The sequence below is a fragment of the Alexandromys fortis genome, unplaced genomic scaffold, assembly GCF_014885135.2.
Source record: "Alexandromys fortis isolate MF-2015 unplaced genomic scaffold, M_Fortis_MF-2015_v1.1 scaffold_27, whole genome shotgun sequence".
NCBI classification, from domain to species: Eukaryota; Metazoa; Chordata; class Mammalia; order Rodentia; family Cricetidae; genus Alexandromys; species Alexandromys fortis.
Window position 1 is genome coordinate 14,227,426 of NW_026067952.1, and position 27,670 is coordinate 14,255,095.

Consider the following 27,670-nt stretch of genomic DNA (forward strand, 5'->3'; position numbering starts at 1 on the left):
ACTTTTAAATTTTTATGGATCTGTTGTGTGTGAGGTAGTATCCTGTGGTTTTGATTTGCATTTTTCAGATTACAAATGGGGCTAAGAGGTTTTATCTGTGTCCAGCCATTCATGTTTCCTCTTTGTAAAATACCTGTAAAGTCTTTGTCTACTTCTACTGAGTTGGCTTCTTCCTAAGGATTTGTGGGATTCCTTACATTATCCTGAATGTTAATATTTTATCTACTCATGTCAGTGTTAAAATTTTCAGTTTCTGATTTCTCCTTTTTTCTTTATCTTTTATTTTCTCCTTCTTACAGTTTTTCAAGACAGTGTTTTTCTCTGTAGCCCTGGCTGTTCTAGAACTTGCTCTGCAAACCAGACTTTCCTGGAACTCAGTGAGATCCACCAGCATCTGCCTCCTGAGTACTGGGATTAAAGGTGTGCGCCAGCACTGTCCAGTTAACCATACAGTCTTTTAATGGAATTGGATCCTTTGTAATTTATAATATTTATATCTTAATAGGCTTTCTCTTCTTAACTGTGATCCCTAAGGCATTGTCTATATTTTCTTCTAAAATATTTATTATTTTTAAAAATTTTAAATGGTCTATTTTTATTTTATGTGCATTGGTGTTTTGCCTTTGTCTGTGTGAGGGTATCTGATCCCCTGGAACTGGAGTTACAGTTGTGAACTGCCATGTATGTTCTGGGAATTGAACCCAGGTCCTCTGCAAGAGCAGACAGTTCTTTTAGCCACTGAGCCATTTCTCTATTCTCCTAAAATATTTCTTAACTTTTTAAATTAAATTGATTTATTTTTATGGATGTATATGCATGCACACACATATTCAGGTCAGAGGACAGTTTTCAAGAGTCTCTTTACCGTGCTCAGGTCCGGGCTTAGCCCAGAGTGCCTTTCTTTAACCAGCCTCCTCAGCAGCCCTCACCTAAAAGTTTCAAAGCTGTGTTTTCCATATTTAAGTCCTTAATAAGTCTGGGGCTAACACTCGCTCCCTCTCTTTTTTTCTTGTTACTTTAGTGCTTTTGTTGGTGGAATATATTTGTTTTAGTGGCTTTTAACTGGCTACAAATACTAATCATTTATGACTTGAGTCATACTTAGAGCTTATTACAAGCACTGCATTCCTCTCATACTGAACAAAGCTGTCCTCTCTGGGAAAGAGTTTTGATCACATTTAAAGCCTTTTCAATATTTTCGTTTGGGGAAGGACTCAAATTTTAAACATAAAATTTATCTTGAATGTTCCTTTCTTACTAGAAATTGAACTGCACCTGGAATTTACTTCATAATACTACAGGAGGAGAGAGTGGTTGAAGAACAGATGGCGTCATGTTGGCACTAAATTAATATTTATGGAACCTCAGTGTTGGGTTCATTTTTGTCACTCTGTTTTGTTTTTCTTACTTAGAGAATACATTTTCTGTTACCAAATCCAGATAAAGTCTTATTTAGTACTGTGTGTTACCCCTGTGCAAACGGAAAAAAATAGTTAACATTTATAGATCAGTATTGCTATTAATTTCTGTATTGTTTTGGTTTTTGAGATGGGAGTCTTGCTGTGTTATCCAGACTGACCTCAAACTCTTGAGCTCAGGTGATGCCCCTGTCTCCACCTGCTGAGTGCTAGGATTACTGGTTTGTAGTTTCATGCTTGGCATCCTCCGTCACCCCCTATGATTATGAAACTCAGTTAACAGCCCTATATGTTTCTTAGACCATCTGTGAATCTTGTAATTGATGGAGGTGGGTCTTGTATCTTATCTGTTGCTTTCATTGGTTAACTAATAAAGAAAACTGCTTGGCCTGATAGGACAGAAAATTAGGTAGGCGGAGTAGACAGAACAGAATGCTGGGAGAAAGAAGCCGAGTCAGGCAATTGCCATGATTCTCCCACTGCTCTAGAGGCTAGAGCTAATGGGCCAAGCAGTCAGCCCTTTTTCCTTCTCCCCAATTCCCTCTCCTTTGTACTTTCTAAATTGCCATTTTCCCCTGTACCATGTCTATCTCTTCTCTATCCAGAGGCAGTTCTTTGTTCCTCCAGGACAAATACTTTCCTGTTTCTCTTCTCCTCCATCTCCTGTCTTTGTCCCTTACCCCTGCCCTCTGTCTATCTGGGGCAAGTAAATCTCCTTTGTGCTGAGAACTTGGTTTGAGAATTTGGCCTTGGGACTCTTGAGCTGATTTTTTTTTTACAGTTATAAGAGCTAACGCTAATAATGGTTAACTCAAATCTGGTCTGTTAGAACTCAAAAGACCTCATAATTCGCTCTTTTTTCAATTAAAGTTATTTATTTACTCACTTTATGTATATGAGCCTTCTTGTCTGCATGTATATCCAAAGTGCCCATGGAGGCCAGAAGAGGATGCAGAACTCTTGGAATTGGACTTCAAGATGGTTGTGAGCCACCTTGTAGGTGCTGGGAATTGAACCTTCAGCTAATGCTCTTAACCACTGAGCGTCTTATCATCCACTCTTTCTCCATCACAGTGACTTGGGGCTTCCCTTAGCTCTCCTTTCCCATGTACTTTTCCTTATTGTTTGATGCTCTTTCTGGTCTGGGCACCTGGCTTTTGTCTGATTGGCCATGCAGGTGTTTGCAACCTGAGTTTCACCCTTGGAGCCTAAAGGTGGAAAAAGAATTGACTCCATAAGGTTGTCCTTTAACTTACAAACGAGAGCGTGTGTATACACACACACACAATATTTTTTTCAATATTGAATTTCCTTTACAAATTTTTAAGGAATTGTATTCCTTATGTGTGTGTACACTTGGATGTATGTATGTGCACCATATGCATGCGGGAGCCTGTGGAGATCAGAAGAGGCATGGGTTCCATAGAACTGGATCTACAGGCAGTTAGAAGCCACCACGTAGGTGCTGGAAACCAACCCCAGGTCTCCCATAAGAGCAGCAAATGCTTTTTACCACGGGGCCATCTTTCTAATCCCCACACCCCAATTATATTGTATTTGGTTTGGTTTGGTCTAGTTTGGTTTTTTGAGACAGGGTTTCTCTGTGTAGCTTTGGAGCCTGTCCTGGAACTTGCTCTGTAGATCAAGCTGCCTCTGCCTCCCAAGTGCTGGGATTAAAGGCATACATCACCACTAAAATATAATGACATCATCTAGGCAGAGTCTTAGCCCAAGTTGATCTCTAATTTGCCATTTGGCTGAAAATGACCTTCAGCTTCTGGTCTCCTGCCTCCACCTCCCAAGTACTAGGGTTGTAGGTGTGTACCTTTCCATTCTTAGCCAGAACTCTTAAATTGTGTGTTTTTGTGTGTTTTTATTTTGTTGTTTTATTCTGGCTTGGGTTTTTTTGTTTGTTTGTTTGTTTGTTTCCTATGAAAAACTAAAGTCTCCTCCAAGTGCCAGTGGTTTGTAAGGAAAGCAACTGTTTAGTTTGGGAACTGTTTTCCAAATGAATCATTGAGCTATCTCAGAGAGAAGAGAGAGTACATGAGTGTTAGCTTTCTTAATAAGGCTAATATACTAGAAAAAGAAGTAAGCTTTAGTAGAGAACATTGGTAGAAGAACGATCCTAATCTCTGAAATCTGTACAGGTCCCCAAAGCCAGAGCCTGCTTTGGAGGCCAGCCATCTTGCCCCATTCTCGACAGGCTTTCAGAAAGCTCTGGCTTCCCTGGACCAGCTGCATCTAGTGAGCACTAACGGAAAGCCCTGGTATTTTCTTTCATGCAACCAAGCATGGAGATGTAGGTCAGGCACTGCTGGCCTGGCAGTTACAGCAACTCCAACTTTGCCCCTGCACCTGCAACCATGTTCACAGAGACCCATGGGGCAAGGAAGGGATGCTCCCGTCTAAACAGGGACAGGCTCTTCAAGGGCTTGTGGGTGGAGCTGGCTGGATCAAGCCCAGGATCGGAAAAGACCATCTGGAATGTGGGGACTGAGAAGATGGTTCTGCCCAGGCGTGTCTGCGGCTTCTGTTCAGCTTAGTGTCATTGTCACTGATGGAGGAGAATGGGGAGGTCCTATCCTCCTGCTGAGCTCAGCTGGGTCCCCAGACCTGCACCTGAACCCTGTGCTTGTCTGGTGTTTACAGAGCTGAAGCTGTCGCCCTTTGGGACCCAGCCTGTTTTCATTTCTGCACTCAGCTGTTTGATCTCCATGGACCTCACCTACACGTTTGTGCGTGCCCGTCCCCCACGATGCTGCCCTGCTAGGCCCCTCAAGCCTGGCACACTCTGGTCTTTGTTCTTTACAGAACTGCTAGCTCTGTGCCTGACTCAGGGAGGGCTTTTCTAGACTGAAGCAGGCTCTGCTGCCCTGCCTAGCCACACCTTGGTTGAGACTTGTCTTCTTTCTTGAGCTACATTCTGAGGGCAGAGTTTGGCCCCGGGCTGCCTTTTGTGTGTTTGTTTGTTTGTTTGTTTGTTTGTTTGTTTGTGAGTCTTTGTCTGTAATTCTGGCTGTCCTGGAACTCACTACACGAGACGTCTATAGTTGTTACCTTAAAGCCCATGTATAATCTTGGTCCAGCATCTTTTCAGTGGATATGTTAGGCCTAGGCAGAGGAAACTCAGGGCTCAAGTCAAAAGCCAAATGCAGTCCTTTGGACAACTTAGAGGTGACATCCAAATGGGTAGTTTTTGTTTTAATAATCAATATATTTATTTTATATTTCTATCTGTGGTAAGTGACAATGATCTTTATTTCAAAGTAGTGATAAGTTACCTTTTCATTTCATTCATTAATTTCCTGAATACTGAATGTTCACCAACCACCATTCCATATACTGGGAAAGCCTTCCTGCCTGAGTTTTACAGACCAAAAGGACAAAGAGTAATGGTTGGGGACTAGGTAGCCTTTGGCGTTGTCTTAAAGGTTAATTAGGAAAGACTCTGAGGTAGGAACAGTAAATAGAGGTCTCTGTAGCTGGAGAGAGTAAACTATGAAACAGTCTGAAAAGAACATTCCAGACAGAAGGAACAAGTGCAGAAATCTCTGGCTAAAAGGTGTGGCACATTTAAGGAAGAGGATGAGAGCTGTGGAGGCTAGAGCATGGAGAAAGTGGGAGCCAACAAAGATCTGCCCGCTCTATGTTATTCCCTGTATAATGGGCAGGGTAAGGGAGGTGTAAGTAGACCTGCTGCCTGGGTTCTTCTGGCTGCTATTTGGGAAAGGGACTATGGGGGAGCCCAGGAAACCGCTGCAACAAGACTTAGAAAAGGGGCCTGGAAAGATGGCTCAACAGTTAAGAGCACGTGCTGTTCTTCCAGAACACCTGGGTTCAATTCCAGTACCCACATGGTGGCTCACAAAAATCTAACTCTAGTACTTGGAGATCCAACTCCCTTTTCTGGCTTTTGTGGACCAGCCATACACATAGTACATACACATAACATGAAGGCTAAAAGATTTCTGGGTATATTCAAGTGTAAATCTACTAGAACATGCTAAATTGTGAACACTGGAGAGATATGATGGTTTGGGATCCACTGCATTTCCCAGTAGGATGTAAATCCATACAACTAGGAATTTTCAGCTGATTTACTTGCTTCTTTGTCTCCAGTTCATCAGTGCTCAACACCTGATACAATACAGACTGAACAGATGAAGGCCCAGAGATACAGAGGCGATTGTCTGGACTTTCCTGCAACTAACTTCAGGCAGCATGGGTTACAAAGAGCCTCTGTAGATGTTCACCTTGGTGGTGGGTAGGTGAGTTGGAACAGAGCACAATCATTATGCCCTTCCTTTACTGTCTCTTGAGATGATGCCAAGGGACCCAGAGGGCATATGACATCCCTGCCTTGAAGTCATGTCCAGCTTCCAGAGCCTAAGAGTATCAGGTGTGGAAAAAGATAACAGTACTTAAAGCTTGTGGTAGTACCTGCTTGTACTTTGAGTACTTGAGGCTGAGGGAAGTGGAATAGGATCACTGGAGTTCAAGGCCAGCTTACAAAATGAATTTAACACTAGCTTGGGTTATATAGCAAGACTTTGCAGGGTAGAGGTACTTACTACCTGTTATAAATAAAGCTAAAACTAACAGACTCTATGAGAAGGATCACTCATCTTTAGCTGGATCAAAGCATTTATTGGGTATGTATTATATGGACCATTTGATTCTGTTGCCATGTCTATGGAGTGGGTACAGTTGTTCTTGTATATTAGAACACCAGTCTCAGCAGAGTAAAAGTCTTTGCCCCAGAAGTCAGGAGGCCTGAGACCAGGCTTTGATTTACGTCTGGTGGTCTTTGGGGATGTCCCTGGATCTCAGTATCTATCTGTTGAGACAGAAATTGACCTAGATAGGAACCACACATCATAACACTAAGATTGCTTTTCTTTACTATTTTAGTTTAGTTTTTGGAGACAGGGTTTCTCTGTGTAGACCCAGCTGTCCTGGAACTCGTTCTGTAAACTCTTGACATCAAACTCACGAAGATCCATCCACCTGCCTCTGCTTCCCAAGTGCTGGGATTAAAGGTGGTGTACCACTACCACCCAGCAACACTATGATTTTTGAGTAGTCCATATGACTTAGCAAATAGTTTAATGCTCCTGGACTTCATGGTGGTGGTGTATTGTTTATCAAGTTGCTTGAGCAGCACACCTCTGGGTGGGCCCTTCCCTGAGTCTGGAATCCACATTCCCTGTCAGGCACCCTGTAGCTCTGCATGGTGAAGGGCTGGTGAACCTGGACTGTGCTGTGATGGATGTGGCCCACAAGGACCTCTGAAGTTTCAGTTACTTGGAGGGTGGGGTGCATTCATTTGCAGCAGAGGAAAGAGAACACGGGGGAGGGGAAAGGGCGTTCTAGAGCTTTGTACCCATGCAGAATCCTCCAGATCGGTTGCATTCAGCCGGTAGAATTCCAAACATTTCTGATCAGATAAAGGTGGCTGAAAATACCCAGGACTTGTCTGGACTAGCTCTAGGAGGCGGTGCTGGGGTGAAGAGGTTGAAGCTACAGTGCTTGAGCGAGGTCTGACCACTTGGAAGCTTGCCCTGGGTCATAGATGTGCCACTGTCCTCTTTCCAATGGAGAGCAGAGCCATTGGGCTTTGAGTTAGAAGAGGGACAGACCCTTTTGCAGTAGCAAACATCCCAGGGTGTTGCTCTCCCCATGCCCCTGAAAGGACCCAAGTAGTGCTCAGTTTCCTGAGTGAAGTGCTTTCTTCCTTTTTCCAGTAGCCCTTGTAGAATCCCTGTGATGTTATTACCTTCACTTTGTTTATTTGTTTGTTTAGGTTTATTTATGTTTATGAATGTTTTGCCTGCATGTATATCTGTGCACCTTGTGTGTCTGGGGCCCTTGGGGGTCAGAGAAGGATGTTGGAGTTGGATTCCCTAGAACTGGAGTTATAGATTTGCTGTGAGCTACCATGTAGGTGCTAGGAACTGAGTCCTGGTCTTGTGCAAGAGCAATAAGTGTTTTTAACTGTTGTGCCATCTCTCCAGCCCCTCCTTCACTTTATGGGTAGGGAAACACCAGGCAGGGGAATGGACTTACTCAAGCAAATTAGCAATGAAGCTGGAAAAGAAAGCCCACCTTGCCCAGTGTTGTCCTTCCACAACAGCCAGGACTAAGCACCCTCAGGACACACTGGGCATGACTGTGGGGAAGGAGACAGGAGAGGTTGCTTTGGACCCTTATTGTACCAGTGCAGTGCAGAAGATACCTTTTTATTGTTACATTCATTCATTCATTGTGTTATTGTTTCGTTCCTTATTTCGGTTTGTTTTTTGAAACAGGGTTTCTCTATATCCCTGGCTGTCCTGGAACTCACTTTGTAGACCAGGCTGGCCTTCAACTCAGAGAGATCCACCTGTCTCTGCCTCCCAAGTGCTGGGATTAAAGGCATGTGCCACCACTGCCCGGCTACATTGATCTATTTGGTGGGACACATGTGCCACAGCGTTTGTATGGAAGTTGGTTCTCCTTCCACAGTGTAGGTTCTAGGTATCAAACTCGGGTTGTCAGATTTGGGCACACCTTTACCTGGTGAGCCATCTCACTGCCCACAGAAGATGGTTGTTAAATTGTCTGCTTAATTATTTTGAGACAGGGTCTTACAATGTAGTGTCAGCTAGCCTGGAACTCACTATGTAGACCAGGCTGGTCCCAGCTCAGGGATCACCTGTTTCTGTTTCCCAAGTGCTTGAACTAAAGGTTTATGCTCACAGAAGATGCCTTTTCTAGTACTTTCCCATAAGCTTCCCATTCTTCTACATGAGCCTCTGGAGAATACCGGATTCCCACCTAGTTGCTTGACATCTCAATGCCTTCTTGTAATATTGCCAGGAAGGACAATGATGAAGAGGGGAACAGCTGACTTTGTTCTTCTCAGCTCCTTCTCTGACCTAGCACAAGTCTAGGCCCAGAGACCAGAACTCAGGGCAAATGGAGAAGCAAGCAGATGTCTTCCTGGAAGATGTGTCCTGTGAGCCTAAGAAGGGCAGGAGAAAGCTGGGCCAAGAGACTGGCACACCAGATAACCTGAGGCAGAACAGAACATGGCATGCGAGGAGAAAAACAGCCTGTCTCTGGTTGAGGCTGAGGAAAACCCTACTGGCCCTTGCAGCCATGGGAAGACCCAGACTCAAACTGTGCCTTGACTAGTTGTGAGCACAATAGTTGTACCTAACTTTTCCTCACAGAGTTCACTGTGTGTCATGATATGCAAATGTTATGATGAATCCTCATAGTAATCTGAATTGTGGTCACTTTTTTTTTTTTTTTTCGAGACAGGGTTTCTCCGTAGCTTTTTTGGTTCCTGTCCTGGAACTAGCTCTTGTAGACCAGGCTGGCCTCGAACTCACAGAGATCCACCTGACTCTGCCTCCCGAGTGCTGGGATTAAAGGCATGCGCCACCACCGCCCGGCTTGTGGTCACTTTTTAATCCCATTTCATGGATAAGGCCTAAAACTTATCATAGTCTGCTACTTGCCAGACTTGCTGGCTGCCTGCGTACTTCGTGCTCTGACAGCCCAGCTTGATGGGAATGCGGGTGGCACCTCCAGTTTACATGGGAAGAAGCACTCAGAGAGGAAACTGGCCCAGGCCAAGGGAGAATGCTTCTGCCCACAGTTACTTTCCTTAGCAGCTGGAACAACAAAGATGAGAACAAATCCAAAATGAGCCTTGGATAGTAGAAGTACTTACTCCCTAAAAGAATGGTTTTCCAGTGGGGCTGCCCAAATATAAAGTGCTCTACACAGAAGAGAGTCTGTCGTAACCTCCTTTTGATATAGACCATCTACACAGGACAGACTGTGTGACCATGTGTCCATCCTTCTTAACTGCATCAGAGAGCAGGCAGTGTTAGGATCTCATGGAAAGGTGGACAGAAATGTTAGAATGTCACTCTCGGGCTGGAGCACTGGCTCACTGCTTACTGCACTTGCAGAGGACCAGTGTTCTGTTCTCACCACCCACATCAGGCAGCTCACAGCCACCTGTAATTCCAGCTCCAGGGGTTCTTAGCAGGCACCTGCGTGTGTGCATGCATACATGTGGGCATGCTCGCATGCACACTTGCACGCATACACTCTCAGTGCTTTCTGGCCTGGGACATTGGGAGAATGGCGAGCTGTTATCTTCTACTTGAGAGCAGATAGGAAGTCACCATGCTTGAAATGAGAGAGGGCTCAAGCGAGAAGAGGCCTCACAGGGCATGCTGCACTGCCCAGAGCAGTGAATTGCTGGGCTCTGGAACCAGGCTGCTTAGGATTCAGCTTTACCTCAGATGTGTAATATGACCTTGGAGAGACTGTGCTTCTTTAGTCCTGTGTTCTCATCTGTAAACATATGTGTCCTTGTCTGTGACATGAAGAATAAGAATAGCACGTATTCTTCAGGATTTTGTTTGGTTCTGTTGTTGTTGTTTTTAAGAATGTCATGTAGTCCTGGCTGGTCTGGAGCTCATTATGTAGACCATTCTGTCCTCAAGCTCGTGGCAGTCCTGGCTCAGTCTCCTTTGAAGGCAGGGATTACAACACACCCTGCACTCCTTTTGGCTATGGTGAGGACTAGGTGATTTCTTACACACAAGGCAGTGGCCTACTGAATATTGGTTGTCATGTCACCCTCCCTGTGGGAGCAGGTGGTTACAAACTCCACTGCATAGGTAGGTCTGCCCCAGAGAGTGTCTGTGATGTTCTCCTGGTGCCTGAGTGGCCTGTTTCAAAGCTGGGCAGATGGAAGGCCTTGCTTGCTGGGCCGGATACTTCTTGATTCCCAGCGAGGTGTTATCTCCTCCCTGCACAGTTGCTTCCTGTTCTGAGAAATGAGCACATCTGTCAGACTCTGCTTCTTAGAACTAATGTTGGGGGAAGGGGAAGGAGAGGCTGAGAGATGACCAGCTGAGTTAGAAGATGTGAAAATGTCCCCAAAGAGTCCCTGAAGCTTATGTGGCCTAGACCCTCAGTCAGGAAACCCTCTGTAGATCACCTTGCTTCACTGAGCATATGCACCCCTTAATCTCAACACTGCCCAGCACAGCAGAGCTTGCTGCCTCTGCTCCCACCCCACATCCACTGGTCCAGTGCAGGATGCCTACTCTACTCCAGAGTAGAGAAGAGCTCACTCCTCTCTCATCACGCAGAACAACAGCTCCCCCAGGAAAGCCACAAGCCTCATTCTTTCCGAGCTGCTGCCTGCACTCCTGCCAAAAGAGAGATAAGGCCTCTGTGTGCCCCCCACCCCCGCCTGATGTCTCCCAGGGATCTCCTAACAAGGCCTTGTTTGTCTGCTCAGCTAGCATTTATCAGCTGCTCTCTGGGAGAAACTGAGGCGAGGAGCAGAAGGTGACTCTGCGTGTGACTCACAACCTGTCCATACAGGGCCAGGCCAAGGCCAGGGACAGGCAGGCTGCCACTGATTCTGGCCCAGTGTCACTGCTAAGAGCCCCTTCCTCTTCTCCACCCACATCTTTCCTGAAATAACTGAACAGGAAGGAAGCAGTGGGCACAGGCCTGGTGGCTTTCCAGTCCCCCAGGAGGAAGGAAGCACCGTCTGGCACAGGAGCTTGCCTGTTCCTCCCTGAAGCTTAGGATAGAAGGGTTTCACTTGCCCTGGTTGTCTTCACATCCTTCCCTGGGGCGGTTCTCAGCTGGCTGGGTGGGACTCATTCATTTGGCCAATGGCTTTAGACCACCTTACTCTTTTTGAAGGACCCAGAGCCTGGCCCTGGCCTAGAATGTGGGCTTTGCTGCTTGACACAATGGGCTTAAACTGACTTTGGCAAGGTCTCTTAATGGCTCTGAGCCACAACTTACTTGAGCTCAGACTGCAGACCTCCTTCCTTCACAGAGGTACACAGGCATGACCCACTATCAGATCAGGAGAAGGTTTGTTCTTTGGAAATTGAGCAGAAGAGCCTAGCCTAACTGTTACTACAGATCTGTAGGCCTCGAGCAGGCAACAGTGGTACCCGGTGACAGTATGAGGAGACTGCTGATGAGGAGACCTGTAGAAAGGACAAATTAGAGCATTCCACAAGGTAGCTGTGGAGAGGTCAGGCTTTCTTGGGGTAGATAGATATAGCAGACTCTGAGATGGCAAGATGGGACACCAGAATAAGTAAGAATCCCAAATCCATTAGTGCTTAGATAGGGATGTTGAGTGACCTAGAGCCTCCACATTAACATTTGTAAAACAGGGTTATTAAGAAATGCCATAACAGTTTGAACTGGCCAAGGAAGTAGACAGAGTCAACAGTCTGTAGGGTGGTTGGGCATGCGCTGTCCCAGGTATGTAGCAGAAACTCTCAGACTCTGAATCTCAGTGGATAAAGAGCTCTTCTGCTCAACGCCATTGTGCAGAAAATAATGTTTTGGGAGGCTCCCTGATGTACAAGCTTTTTAATGTTATAAAATAGAGCTAAAATTAAATGCCACTTTTTTAGAGATGATTAATGGACAGCCTAGTCAAATTCAAAGCTTTTTGATGTATCAATCTTTATAAATGGAACTAGTCCATCAATAGGCAAAGTGTAACCAGAATCTGTCTAGATGGATAGTTTGTAATTTCTGCACAGGACTCTGTTTAGTAAATATGTCACTGTATACATCAGGAGTCTTGCTCTAATAAAGGAACGTAAAGATTAAGAGGAGAAGAAGAAGAAAAGAAAAGAAATGCCATGAACATTGAACAGAAGTATCATTCATTCATCTACAGAAGGGTCCTTCATAGTACCTACTACATTCCAAATGCAGTGCCAGGCTCTAGAGATAACAGGTGAGAAACAGGTGGGAAAGACAGGACAATGAATCATCTTTCAAGTGAATGGGAGCATAAATAGATTAGGAAATACAGTCTACTAGAGGCAAAGTGCTTTAGCTCAGCCTGGCACATATCCAAAAAAGAGCCAGAACTGTTGGTACTGTCTATAATTCCAGCTATGTGGAAGGCTGGGGTAGGGTTTCTCAAGCTCCTGGCCAGCCTGTGCCATAGATAAAGTTCAAGGCCACCTGGACAACATCATGAGACCCCAGCTCTAAAACAGAAAGTGAAAAGAGGGCTGGGGATGTACAGGTCAGTGATAAGGCACTTGGTTTAACAAATGAAGACTTAGTGACCAGAGAGGTGGGGTAACTTGTTCATAATCACAATTGGGGAAGAAGCATAGATACAGGTGAGAGAGAAGTAAGGGAAGACAGGTCCCATTCGGGTGAGGACTGTACTTGGCCTTTCTGAGCCCCTTCCCATCAGAAGTCACGTCATCTTGACTTCTGGCTGTTGATTGTGGAGGGAAATTGACTCATTCAATTAGCCACCTCTGGGCAGAGATCTGTCTAAACTAGGTCTACACCTGATTTGGTGAGCTAGGTTTCAGGTCTAACTTAGGCTTGGTCCTGCTTGCATTGTGCCCCAAGACTGTAGGGAAAATAGGGGAGACCAGCACATAGGGACTTCCCTTCTTCTCCATCCTGTCACGGTCTTTGTACCTTTAGAACTTCTGATGAAATGTGATTTTTTTTATTGGTGTTAGGCATAGATCCAAGATATGAAATATGCCTGGCAAGTACTCTGCCATTGAGCAACACCCAAAGCCCTGGGAGCATGCACTTTTACCCCTAAGGTATTTTAATCCTTCCATGGCTGCCACTGGCTCATCATAGAGACTTCCTTGACATAAATCTCACTTCCTCAGACTTTCCTAACTATTATACCCATACAGGTACTCTTCACTTCCTATCTTCAAAGCCCCATCATCTATGGAATTGTTTTACTATTTTTTATGATACTTCTCTCCTTGGGTGTTTTTTCTTTTTTGTTACTTTTTAATATTATTTTATGTGTATGGGTGTTTTACTTGACTGTAAGTTTCTGCACCACATGCATGTAGTACCAACAGAGACCAGGAGGGAACATCAGATCCCCTGAAACTAGAGTTACCTTACTTAGATATATGGTTGTGAACTACCATGTGGCTGCTAGGAATCACACCCAGGTCCTCTGGAAGAACAACCAGTGCTCTTAACCCCTAAGCCTTCTCTCCAGCCCCTCCTACTCCCACTCCTCCAGATCCTTTTCTTTCAAACTTTCCTTCAAGAATCCTTAGATATTTTTGTGCTGCCTATGAAATTGAAGTGTCATAGTGAAACAATGTTTTATGCACTGTAGATAGCCACAAACAATTGGAGTATCTAAGGATTTTTCACAGTACCTCTTTGGAAGTAATCTCACTACTGCTAAGAATGTGCTAGAACACAAAACATTTTCTGGGCTGGAGGTGTGGTGCATACCTTTAATCCCAGCACTTGGGAGGCCAAGGCAGGTGGCCGATCTTTGTGAGTTCGAGGCCAAACTGGTCTACAGAGCTAGTTCCAGGACAGCCAGCACTACACAGAGAAACTCTGTCTAAAAAAACAAACAAACAAACAAATAAATAAAGGAGAGAGAGAGAGAGAGAGAGAGAGAGAGAGAGAGAGATTGATTGATTGATTGATTGATTTCTTGGAAGCCCTATTCACTGCCTATCCCCAGGACTAGACTTGAAGAATGGTAGATGATGCTTCATGAACATCAGTGATGCAGTTGAAAACTCAGACCCTAGAGCAGAGAAGAGATGTTCATTGCAGAATTAGAGAGGTGAGCAGGGAAGGGGGGATTCCAAAATAGAGTCTCATGGGCGGGTTGAGGAAGAAGGGTGTGAGGAGGAGTGAAGGCTGTAACATGTGAAGGCCCTCATGTGCATGGCCATGACTACTGGAAGCCCTGTAGTGTTGGAGGGAAACATCTTTAAAGGAGTCCTAGACTGGACTTCTTCTGGGACGATAGTTGGGAGAACTGGAGTCTTAGTTTAGACTCTGCTTCAATTCAGACCCATTGTGGGTTGACCCTCCAACCTTACTCAGCTTGGGATGGAGTTCATGACTGTTGTGGAGGTCGCTAGCCATTGTGTCCCCAGCTACCCTAAAGCTCCCAAGTGCATCTCCAAGGCAGCAGTGAATTCTCTGTCACTTAACTGTAGCCCAGGTTGAGAGTTTCACAGACTCTGCTCAGGCCTGGGTTTCCTGGGAGCATCCATGACTTCAGTCTGCTACCTACTACGTAGTAAAATCAGTGGAATCCGAGGAGCAATGAGGGCTTATCTCTGCTTTTCCAGACCTGGGTGCTCAGCAGTCCTGTTTATTTACCCAGAGCAGCCGCCCGCTGAGAAAATGGCTGTTTGTTTCCAAGTGTGTCGTGTGAACCATGGACTAAATATACCCACACCACAGCTTCTCCAGCCCCCGCCCGCTCGGGAACAGCACGCCCCATTCTGCTCAGCTCTCTGCAAAAGCCATTGCCAGGATCTACGCCCTTGAAAGCTCTGCTCCCCCACCCCACCCCGGGAGAAGGAGCTCTGAGCAAGAGCACCCTGGCCAAGAATGCATCTTAGGAACAGAGACAGGAGTGGTCAGTGCCTTATTCTCTGCGTCCCCTCCACCCTGGAATGACTGACTGTTCCTGGACAGTGAACGCTTTGTGCCCTTGTGGGGACAGGGCCTGTTTACTCCAGCCCAGCCCCAGAGCCAAAAATTTCCTGTGGCTGCAGCCTTCTACTTCAGTAAAGTTCCAGTGTGGAAGACTCTATTTTGGTGATCATTTCAGTGTCCCTGGTTCTTTATGGGACATTTGGCCCCTTGAAATAACAGACTTTTCTAGCTGTGGCCTTTTTTCTCCTGTCCTTCCCACAGCCCTGGATCTTTATGTTGTCTTACCTGGGCCTACTTAACTGACTGGCCTCAAACTCCTCCCATCTCCCCCATGATGGGGTTATAATATGCACCATTCCAATTTTATGCAGGGTTCCAAGGGCCCAAGACATCATGCAATGCTAGCCTGACATTCTGCCAACTATGCTACATCCTCAGAGTTTTCTTCTTTGCCAAGATGCACAGAGACTGGCCAGGATGGATAAGACAGGAAGGCACAGCCAGTCGCTGCTTTCTTGCCGGTTCCTCAGCTCCACTGTCACAGTTCCTTTGCCCCGAAACCCTTATGGCACTGCAGTGTGACAGGTTTCCCTTTACCAACAGATGGAAGCTGGAACAGCAGTCACTCTGATTTGCTAAAGATGGATCTCAGGGCCTCATGCATGCCATATGCTCTACAGGACCCAACAGCCAATGTCCTACACTCCTGTGAAGTCAGGCAGTCCCTGCAGTCTGATGACTCTTCTGCCTGTTAGTTAATGTTAAATTCCATGCCTTAAGGCTCAGGCATCTTATCTAGCTAGAAATGAGATTCTCATCTACCTCTGAGAGCCCTAAGAGAGGATGGAACAATACCTGAGACTTAGACGTGCAGTATGTCTCTTCTCCCTGTGTGGAGTCATGTGTTGCTTAACATCCCAGGGATAAACTCAGAAATGTGTCATTAGGCCACTTCATTGCGTGACTGTCAGAATGTACTTAGAAACCAGGAAGGTAACGTAAGAGAACATGATGCAATGCAGAGAAATGGCAAAAACAGAAGGGGTTGGAGGTCGCTACCAGCCTAACTTGCCCATCCTTGTGTAGTGAGCTTTTTCTTGTAAGTAGTAGAATGCTCAGTTATTACCACTATCAAGTATGCTACACATGACACAGAACTGTGTATTCCGGGGTTGTTTGTTTGTTGTTTGGGGGAGTTGTTTGTTTTTGAGACAGTGTTTTGCTAAGTGCATCAGGCTGGCCTCAAACTTATAGAAATTCACCTGCCTAGCCAGGCAGTGGTGGCACACGCCTTTAATCCCACCACTTGGGAGACAGAGGCAGGCGGATCTCTGTGAGTTTGAGGCCAGCCTGGTCTACAAGAGCTAGTTCCAGGACAGGGTCCAAAGCCACAGAGAAACCCTGTCTTTAAAAACAAAAAACAAAGAGAAAAGAAATTCACCTGCCTCTGCGTCCTGAGTACTGGGATTAAAGGCCTGTGCCCAACTGTGCCTCATTGCTGCACTGTCATGTGACTGGCAGCCCAGCTAGGCTTGTTTCCCCCAACATCACAAACACATAAGGAAAACATCTCATTAAAAGAGCTAAAACCTTACAGGCTCTGTTTTAATGTTGCAGGTCTGTGTGTACATGCACATGTGTTTGTGTATGTAATTGAAATATTGTTATGTAACACAGGACAGTTTATAGAGCATCAGGTCTGTGCCAGACCCTATTCTGAGCACAAGACAGGATCTCAGCCCTTGACTAAACAGATCTAGTACAGAAGGCAAATCACAGCAAAACAGTAGTGTACCATGTGGTCATGAGAAGCTGAGGAGGTGGGGGTGGCCACTCAACCTCAGTGTTCCCAGTACACAAGAGACTGAGGCAGGAGGTTTGAGAATGGCCAGCTCCTGTGGACAAGGAGAGGAGAAAAGAAAGAGTGTGCTGAGAAGAAGACATACAAGTTTGGGGTGGACACTGCTCCAGACTGTGGTCAGGGGTGTCTGCAAAGAGTAGGGAGAAGAGAGACTCATTGAACTATATAGCTGTGGGAAAGAAAACAGACTGCTCTGGTGTGAGGAAACCTTGGGAAAATGGGGAGTTGATGCATTGTGGTCAGAAAGGACTTTCCCATCTGTCTGCTGCTTCCGGTTCTTTTCCCTAAGAGGATCGGCAGCTTTGCCATGAGGGCTCATGGCTCACTGCTGCTTCTCCAACTGCGTTATAATATTGATCTTTTCAGGTCAGTCTGCTCAGAGCTTGTGCCATTCTGCTGCTAGGTGCCAGGGATGCAAAGATGCTCTGCTAAGGACAGGGGAAGCTACTAGAGTGAAAGACTGCATGCGGTGTAGTCAGCTGGGCAGTGTTTTTAAGCAGTCTTCTCCACAAAGCATGGCCTGGGGTGGTTGGTGAGGGATGTCGGATAAGAAGTGGATCAGGCTGCATCCCGAGTTAGCACACTGGGAGATGGGGCACAGAGTCTCCTGGAGATGGAAGTCCTACGTGGAGCCTCTATTTAGTCAGTTGGAACCAGATGGAGACATAGCTCCATAGAGGCAAAACTGCATGGGCTCTAAAGTCAACATTCAATTCTGTCATTCCACAGAACAGTGTACACTGATTTCTAGGGGCCACACACCAAGTTTGGATTCTGGTTCTATCAGTGTCCAAGTAGGGGTGGCCTGAATTGAGTTCCTTGCCTTCCAGAGTCCCAGCTGCCTGGTCTGTATGTGAGGAAGAGACAGTCTTTTGCAGACTGCTGGGTACAAGGCTATGACCTCCTTGTGCTGGCTGGCCCACTGAGTTATGTTCTCCTCTGATGACTAAGCTTCATGACAGAGCTATTGCTTACCTCCTTCTGGGGCCTGTACTGACAGCCCTTGGATGGGGACAGGACTGGCCTCCCATATTATTGATTGAGTGATTGATTGAGTGATTGGTTTTGTTTGTTGCTTCTTGAAGCAAAATGCGTGTTCTCTGTACCTGTGTTCTCAGCAGTAAGTTAGGTTGGACTTACCCAGCTGGGGCTCAGAAAGGCAGCCTTTAACCTTTCTCTGAGCATGGTGGGCACTGGTGCTATCTATGGCTTTCAACTCACTAAGGCCATTGCTTGCAGGTGACCCTTTCTCCTACCCCATTCTCTTCAAGGATTCACACAGTGTCTACCTTTCCCTTTCTGTCCCTACAGGACACTTTTGTGGAACTCTACGGGAACAACGCAGCAGCTGAGAGCCGGAAAGGCCAGGAGCGCTTCAACCGCTGGTTCCTGACGGGCATGACTGTGGCTGGTGTGGTTCTACTGGGCTCGCTCTTCAGTCGGAAGTGACCAGACACTGACCACCCACACACCTCTCGCCTCCTACCCTGCCCCTACCACAACTCTCTTTTCAGCCACCATTGCTACCAGGAGAACCACTACATGCAACTCACGCCCCTCCCCCATCACAGGGTTGGGCCTAGACGGAGTCCCCTTGCAGTTAGCTTACTAGAACCTACCACGCTTCTGTGAGAGCCACCTTCCCCCCACATCTCAATTCACTTGGCCTCAAAATTCACAAGATTTTCCCCCAAATCAGTCCCTTAGGAGGCTGGAAGGAGAGGGAGGGGGTGCGCTAGAGGGAGGAGAGGGCCTGCCGGGCTGGCAAGACCCTTATTACTCCTGAGCCTCCTAGGAATGCTTTCTTGGCAGGGAACTGGGAAGCTTTCTAACCCTTTTCCCCAGAAAGAGACTAGATTGCCTTGTTTTTGATGTGTGTGGCCTCAGAATTGATCATTTCCCATCCCACTGTGTCCCTGACCCCCTTCTTCCTATCTCTACCCCCAAGAGCCATTTAGAGGCCCCTTTTGACTATTAGAAATTCAGGCTGCTTGGGATAAAGGGGCAAGTACCAGAACCTCCTCCCCGCCTGTGGCCTGGCCAAACTCCTGGTCTGAATGTTCTCCTGAGGGCTCTGGCTAAAGGCCAGCCCAACCCAGGAGGAGGAGCTTAGCTGCAGAAAGTCCTCCATCCTAGAGCTAGAGTGGCTCTGGCAGCTTAGCACCACCCTAGACCTTCACCACCCTCCCCTGGCTCCCGTGACCATGACTGAGGGACCAACTGGGCCCAAGATAGGTGCCCCAGAGCTGTTAATGACTTCAGCTGCCTCACTTCCTGCAAGGTCAGCCTGTGGCATCTTTGCCTTGGGTGCTGGCCACAGGGTCCAGGGACACTGGCCTCAGCCCAGAAGTAAAGGGAAGCTATGGGAGCAGCTTTGGGAGCCCCGGGGCCTTCCCTACCTCAGGCAGGAAGGGCAGGAAGGAGAGCCTGATGGCACAGGTGAGGAGGGCTGCAAGGGCTTGTCCTACCCAGTCTTTGTGCCCTGCGCCCACCTGGCTTGGGCAGCAGGGCTGCCAAGGTCAGAGTGGCTTGGCCAGGAGCCCTTTAGGTCTCTCTCCTCTGCTCCACCCTTGGCCTGTCTCATCCCTGGGGGTCCCAGCTCAGCTCTGGCTACCCTGGGCTCTCTGCTGTACATATTCAAGACTAGTTTTTATTCCTTGTGAAGATGATATACTATTTTTGTTAAGCGTGTCTGTATTTATGTGTGAGGAGCTGCCGGCTTGCTGTGCGCGTGCACGTGGAGAGCTGGTGCCCAGAGACTGACAGCCTGATGCTCCCTCCCTGCCCTTGCCTGGGGAAGCCCATTGGGGGTCCTGGCTTCTGAGGGGCACCTGTCCCTCCCCTCCCCCTACACTTGTTCCAGCTCTTTGAAATAGTTTGTGTGAAGGTGAAAGTGCAGTTCAGTAATAAACGGTGTCGACTCTGTGAACCACAGCCTTGCTCTGTGCCTCTTGGGTAAGGGAGAAGCTGTTGGCTTCTGGCTCTGCTGCCCTAGGGATGGAGTATCTCACCAAGTTCCTTCTGTCCCAAATTTCTTTCTGTTCTTCCCATTTCTGTACATAACAAGAATAGGAGTGTTAACTGATCAACTGCTGGTCCCCTGTGTGAACAGAACAAAGTCCTCCACCTGTTTCTACCTTCCTAGTGCTGGAATTAAAGGTGTGTGCCACCACTGTGTGAACCCACCCTGCAGAATTTTTTTAAAGGTGACACAGAAACCAGGCATAGTGACATACTTCTTTAATCCCAGCACTCAGGAGGCAGAGGCAGGTTGTTGATCTCTGTAAATTTGAGGCCAGCCTGGTTTACATATCAAGTTCCAAGACAGCCAGAGCTACGTAGAGAGACCTTGTCCCAAAGACAGAAGTGACAAGTTTGAGAGTTAGTAAAACTTGAGTAGCAAACTCTGGGCTCTGTGGTAGCATGTAGCTCAGTAGCTTTGATTCCAACACTTAGGGGGCAGAGGCAGGTTAATTTGAGTTTAAGGCCAGTCTGGTCGGCATAGAGTTCCAGGCTGTTGTGGACTACATAGTGAGACCTGTCTCAAAAGACGAGCCTTGATCAGAGTCCCTATAACTCAAGAGGCTAATGGGACACATCGGTACCCAGGGGAGCCAAGACTTGAAGGATGAGACAGAGTTAACTAAGGCAGGAACTCGGGCCCTTCTTTGGACTGAAGGAAAGCTAGTGTGTCTAGCACTGAATAGCCTTGTGCTTAGAAGCCAGATTGACAGGAGGTAAGGGACATGGATTTGGCCCTGGTCAGGAAGCCTATGATCCTTAGATCTCTGGAAATATCTCTAGCTGATATGAGAACATTCTAGAAGGGAGTTGGGAGAAGGCCCAGAGACCAGTAAGAAGCCATTGATTGATTATAACTCTGAGTTTAGGGATTGTGTGACCTGAGTCACTGTAGACCTTGTGACATTGCACACTGCTCCTGAAATCCATATGACAGCCTACTCAGAGGAATGGGTATATGGTACAACCCCTCACACCATTGGTCACACTTGAATGGGGTGACCCCTCCATAGGCAGCCACCCTGCTTTCAAGTTCATGTCGCTGTGGCTGGAGGTGGGAAGGAACCCCATACTGGATGGTTTTCTGAGAAGGCCACATGATGGGACCTAAAAGCCATCCCCGAACCATGGGGCTCTTACTCAGTGCCAGTGACATCTGACTTCTGCAGGACAGCTTTGTCTACGATCCTCCCACCTTGCTCTGCTCACTAGAGGACTTCTGCACTCCCATCACTTGGGTATGGAGCTCCCACCAAAGCCTCCCGCCCCCACCCACTTCTTCCTCTGGCAGCTGCAGGCCTGTCAGTACCATCGTTGGCTGCCTACCCCTCCCCCCAGGAGTGGAGCTGCTCCCTACCCTAGCCACTCTAGGACCCCTTTCCAGAGTTTCCATGTGCTTCCAGAAACATCTTTCACATCGACAAATACACATATAAAATATGCTTTGATTCTACATACTAATTTTTGGGTATATTCTTGGTTTATGTTATTTTTGAAACAGGGTCTCACTGTACACAGCTCAAGCTGTTTTGGAATAGATTCTCCTCCCCAAATGCTAGGGTTATAGGCAAATGCTACAAATGTTTGGTATGAATAGCCCTTCTGTTTTCTTCTGTATAACCTGTGGAAGTTTCTCTACCCACACATAAATGCCAGTGCACTCATTGGCAGCTCCAGCCATTTGCAACTTGGAATATATTAATCCTTTAAAAAAAAAAAAAAGGCTATATGGTATTCCTCAAAATTTGAGGAGTCCAAAATTTGGGAGGTTGAAATATGGTCTGTCTCTGTCTCCTAGGCTGGCCTGGAACTAGAAATCATTCTCCTGCCTCTGTCCTGCAAGTATGAAGATTAAATATGTGAGCCGCCACATCCGGCTTTCACTAAACTTTTATCCTGATCCCTAACTGGGGAGTCCCAATGCTAGGCTGTCCTCACACTTTTGGAGTCACACTGGTGTGAGTCCCAGTGCCAGACAGACATGTAATCACACTGTTGGAGTCACAATGGCTGAAGGCCCCTGAGCTTCCCTTTTAAAGGAGGCAGGGAAGGACAACTTGGTTTTGGCTCCATAGCCTCAACTTTTTAAAAAGATTTATTTTTAGGGACTGGAGAGATTGCATGCATGTGGTATGCACAAAACCCTTCCTCACTCAATCTTCACATCATATAACCAGAGTGTGGTCACACATCTCTAATCCCAGTACTAGGAAGTAGAAGCTGGAGGGTCAGAAATTCAAGGTGCCTCTCAACTACGTAGCAAGTTCCAGGGCAACACATGAGACTCTTTCTTAAAAGAAAAAAAAAAAGACAAAACAGGAACAAACAAAAGAATAATAGTTTTGGTTTTAGATTTTGAGACAGTCTCACTATGTAGCCCTGGCTGCCTGGAACTCTGTATGTAGCCCAGGCTGACCAGGAAATCACAATGATTGGCTTTGGCTCTGCCCCTGCCTCCTGAGTACTAGAATTAAAGGTGAATAAAGACAACTAGAGCTACATAAGCCAACATTCTATTGCTGAGGGATACATCCCAGCCTTTAATTGTAATATCTATTTCTCAATGTCCTCAATTACAACTATGTAATATAAACCCAGAGTTGCCCTCCATTAAATTGTCCTGTTTGCATGTGAACAACTGCCTGTTACTATAGTTCCATGGGAACTGACACCCTCTTCTGGCCTTTGAGAGCACCAAGCATACATACAGCACACATAAATACATGCAAACAAAACACACACACACTCCAGGACAGGTCTCTTGCAGCCCAGAATATGCTGTAGAAGCAAGAATGACTTCTACTGCCACCTCCCGAGTGCTGGCATTATAGTTGTGAGGTTCCACACACAGCTCCAGCTCTACTTTTCAGATGCATTTGAGAAATGGTGAAGCACACAAACAGAGCAAGCCTGGAGCAGCTCACTTCCAGCTCCCCAGGCCCTAGTTCTGGCAACATTTTCTGATCAAAATGGTCTAGCTCTGCCTGAACTCTGTTACAGCCTTCTTTCCCTCCTCTCTGCTTTGACTGGATGGGAACCCATGAGGGACAGCCTTCCTCGTGCATCTGTTCCCACAGCTCCCTTGTGTAATCAGCAGTATGCCTACAGCATGCCTGCACCAGCACATGAAGGCATGAGTCAGGATCAAGAGCCAAGAGCGTGCCTGTGTGCTTGCATGCTTCTCTGGTTAACTAATTATTCTTTTCAAGTGTGCTGATGCTCCAGCCCAGAGCCCAGAACATGCTAAGCGATGAGGTGTCACTGGCCACACCCTCAGCTCTTCCTTGGTTGTTTATTTGTGACTGAATCACACTCTGAAGTTTAGATTGTTCTAGAATTCACTGTGTTATCCTGGCTAGCCTCTAACTTGTGGCAGTCCTCCTGTCTCAGTCTCCTGAGTGCTAGGATTATAGATGTGAGCCACTGTGGCTAACTACTTAAAATTAGCAAATCATGCAGGAAATACGGTAACTGATGATCAGATTCATTAGAGGGGCCGGAGAGATGTGTCTGTGAGTAAAGGTGCTTGCTGCTAAGGCGGGTCCAACCCCAGGACCACATCTGGTGAAAGGAGGGGTCCTAAGGACTAGCCAGCAGGCCTCTGACACATACATGCTGTGGTTCACACACCTTGAAAAAAATATTTTTTTAAAAAAATTTAATTATAAAGCATTTTGCTCTGAACTTTTCTGTCTCCACCATGACAGCTGTGTCGTGAGGTTAAAAATAAGAACTTCCCTTGGCTGGGTGGTGGTGGCACACAGCTTTAATCTCAGCAATTAGGAGGTAGAGACAGGCAGATCTCTGTGAGTTTGAGGACAGCCTGATCTACAAGAGCTAGTTCCAGGACAGGCTCCAAAGCTACAGAGAAACCATGCCTTGAAAAACCTAAAAATAAATAAGAACTTCCCTTCATATAAAGAAAATAGAAATAAGGACTGGCCTGGGGATGAAGCCTGGAGGGTAAAACACTTGCCTGGCAAGCACAAAGCTCTGATTTTGAGTCCTAGTACCACACTGTCAATGGTGGGTATAGTATGTGCCTGTAATCCCAGCACTCAGAAGCTGAAAGCAAGGGGTTCGGAGGATCAGAAGTTCAAGGTCATCCTCAGCTAAGTAGTGAGTTCCAGGTAAGCTTGAACTACATGATAGCAAGGAAAGGTGTCTCTGTTCTATTGCTGTGAAGAGACACCCATGACCAAGGCAACTCTTATTTTTTAAAGAAGTTTTTTTCAGATTTATTTTGTTTGTCTGAATATTTGCCTGAATGTTTGCATGTATACCACATACATGCCTGAGGAAGTGGTAAACCTCTATGTAGGTGCTGGGAATTAAATCCAGATCCTTTGAAAGAACAAGTACTCTGACAAAGAAGCAAAAAATATCAAATGGAAAAAAGAAAGCATATTTAACAAGTGGTGCTGGCATAACTGGATATCAACATGTAGAAGAATGAAAATAGACCCATATCTATCACCATGCATAAAACTCAAGTCCAAATGGATCAAAGACCTCAACATAAAGCCAAACACACTGAACCTTATAGAAGAGAAAGTGGGAAATACACTTGAACACATTGGCATAGGGAACCACTTCCTAAATAGAACCCCAGCAGCACAGACACCGAGGAAAACAATTAATAAATGGACCTCCTGAAACTGAAAAGCTTCTGTAAAGCAAAGGACATGGTCAACAAGACAAAACGACAGCCTACAGAATGGGAAAAGATCTTCACTAACCCCACATCAGACAGAGGTCTGATCTCCAAAATATACAAAGAACTCAAGAAATTGGACATCAAAAGAACACATAATCCAATTTAAAAAAATGGAGTACAGACCTAAGCAGAGAACTCTCAACAGAGGAATCTAAAATGGCTGAAAGACACTTAAGAAAATGTTCACCATCCTTAGTCATCAGAGAAATGCAAATCAAAACAACTTTGAGATTTCATCTTATACCTGTAAGAATGGCCAAGATCAAAAACACTGATGACAATTTATGCTGGAGAGGTTGTGGGGGAAAGGGAACACTTCTGCATTGCTGGTGGGAATGCTGGTGGTACAACCCCTTTGGATGTCAGTGTGGCGATTTCTCAGAAAATTAGGAAACAACATTCCTCAAGACCCAGTAATACCACTTTTGGGTATATATCCAAAGGATGCTCAATCATGCCACAAGGGCATGTGCTTAACTATGTTCATAGCAGCTTTGTTTGTCATAGCCAGAACCTGGAAACAACCTAAATGCCCTTTGTCCAAAGAATGGATAAGGAAAATGTGGTACATTTACACAATGAAGCACTACAGAGCCGAAAAAAAAAAAATATTGACATCTTGAATTTTGTAGGAAAATGGATGGATCTCAAAAACATTATTTTGAGCAAGGTAACCCAGACACAGAAAATTATCAAATGTACTCACTCATAGGTAGTCTTTAAACATATAGCAAAGAAAGCCAGCCTTACAAACCCCAATCCTAGAGAACTTAGACAACAATGCGGACACTAAGAGAGACTTACATAGATCTAATCTACATGGAAGTAGAAAGTATAAAAAGATGAGATCTCCTGAGTAAATTGGGGGCATGGGGACCTTGGGGGAGGATTGAATGCGGGAGGGGAGAGGCAGGGCAGGGAGCAGAGGAAAACATAAAGCTCAATAAAAATCAACAACAACAAAAAAAAGAACAAGTACTCTTAACCACTATCAACTCTCCAGTCTTCTCCCCCTGACACCTCCAAAAAGAGAAAAAACATTTTACTGAGGGCTTGCTCACAGTTTTAGAGAACTAATTCATTGTTATCATGGTCAGGGGCAGACAGGCAGGACATTGGAGCAGTAGCTGAGGACTTTATATCCTGATCTCCTGGTATTGGGCAGAGGGAGAGACACTGGGCCTTCTGTGTGCTTTTGAAACCTCAGAGCTCACCCCCAGTGACTTGCTTCCTTCAAGAAGGTCACACCTGCCAATCCTCCTCAATTGGTTCAATTGGGACCAAACATTCAAATGTGAGCTTCTGGGAGCCATTCTCATTCAAACCACCACAAAACAAAAGGATAAGAAAGGGAGAAAAATGGCTAAGATGTAGGTTGTAGCTTCATTGCAGAGCGCTTGCGTAGGCGCTTCCAATGCCCTTGGTGTGTGTGTGTCCGTCCCCGTCTCCCCCCCCCCCATGTTCCCCCCTCCCCCCCTTTACCCTCACTTTCATTTTCCAAACAGGATCTCACTATGGTAAATGTGGCTGTCCTGGAACTTGCTCTGTAGACCACATGGGCCTCTAAATCAGAGATCCCTCTCTGGTGTGGGAGAATTGTCTGTATTCTGTCAATCATGTTTTAACGAAACATTGATTGGTCAGGCAGTGAGTATAGGTGGGTCAACCAAACAGGAAGTAGATAGAGGTGGGGCGATGAGAACAGGAGAATTCTGGGAAGGAGGAAACCCATTGCTCCCAGTCCTGCCCAGATCACTGACAGCAGGATGTGACCTGCTCTGCTGAAAAAGGTACTGAGCCATGTGGCTAACATAGATAAGAATAATGGGTTAATATAAGCTACAAGAGCCAATACAAAGCCTGAGCTAATGGGCCAATCAGTTTATAATCTTAAGGAGACCTCGGTGTGATTTTCTTTTGGACTTGCTGGCTGTGGGATACCGGGCAGGACAGAAACCCCAACAAGCAGGTCCCTCATGTTACACCTCCCTCTGCCTCCCAAGTGCTGGAATTAAAGGTGTGGCTGGCCATCAGCCCCATAGGCTCAATACCTACAACAAAAAGAAAGAAATGAATATATGTAAACTGAGTGTTACATATTCTTTGATTTTTTACTAAATTGATGTTTGAGAGCTGAGCACATAAAGTATTCATTCTCGCCTGAATTATATAAGAAGCCATCTCATTTCAATAGGCTCACACATGAATAATTAGCTTGAATAATTTTACTATAAAGGCCCTTGCGAGTTCTTAAGGAATTTAAAGGGACATATTACAAAATTTTAGCAAGATGATCTTACAATTTGAAAACACCATTCTTAAAATCCTCAGGTACTAAGAATGTGGATGTAAAGTAAGAATAGGGTTTTCTGGAAATAAATAGAAAGTAATATAAACTTAACGTGGTAGCCTGTCCATTGCAGGACTTTTGCACTGACTGTTCAAGTGACCCTCCTCAGGAAGTCCCCAGGTCAGGCTCAAGTTCAACTAATGTAAAAAGCAAATGCCCCCACCCCCCAAAGCTGCTACTGCTGCATTGCAACAGAAGGGGAATAGTAACGAGATGGCCCATTGAGTAAGGGAGCTTGCTGCCAAGCCTGACAATCTGAATTCAGTGGAGGGAGAGAACGCACTCCTGCAAAATTGGCCTCTGACCCCGGCAAGTGCACCATGGCACTTGTATATCCTCACACATAAATAGATGTCAGCAGGGTGTAGTGGCGCATGCCTTTAATCTCAGCACTTAGGAAGCAGAGACAGTCAGATCTCTGTGAGTTCGAGGCCAGCCTGGTCTGCAAAGTAAGTTCCAGGAAAGCCAAGGCTGTTTGTTAGACAGAGAGATCCTGTCTCAAAAAGCCAACCAACCAAATAAATAAATAAAAAGATGTAATAAAAATATTTTAAAGAAATTATATGTAGGGGAAGTCAGGGGAATGACTCTGTCATTGGAGAGTTTGCTATATAAGCCTGAGGACCTGAGTTTAAATCTCTAGTTACAACATAAAAATCTGGTGTGTGTAGCTGGGTGATGGAGCAAGCCTTTAATTCCTGCACTCAGGAGGCAGAGGCAGGCAGATCTCTAAGTTCAAGGCCAGCCTGGTCTACAGAGTTCCAGGACAGCTAGACTGTTATACAGAGAAACCCTGTCTCAAAAAAAAAAAAAAAAAA

General features: G+C 45.9%; 1 protein-coding gene across 7 annotated transcripts in view; it reads left to right on the top strand.

Moving 5' to 3' along the window:
- Nucleotides 1–19,693, top strand: part of Bcl2l1 (BCL2 like 1) — a 51,124-nt gene extending 31,431 nt beyond the window's left edge. For 6 of the 7 annotated variants that reach the window (XM_050150846.1, XM_050150845.1, XM_050150850.1 and 3 more), the window contains exon 3: nt 18,076–19,693. In XM_050150846.1, the coding sequence (XP_050006803.1) occupies nt 18,076–18,213 (138 nt within the window). In that variant the 3' untranslated portion in view covers nt 18,214–19,693. Of the gene's footprint in view, nt 1–5,540; nt 5,690–18,075 lie in introns of all 7 variants that reach the window. The other variant, XR_007593364.1, reaches the window with a different exon arrangement.
- Nucleotides 19,694–27,670: the final 7,977 nt, after the last annotated feature.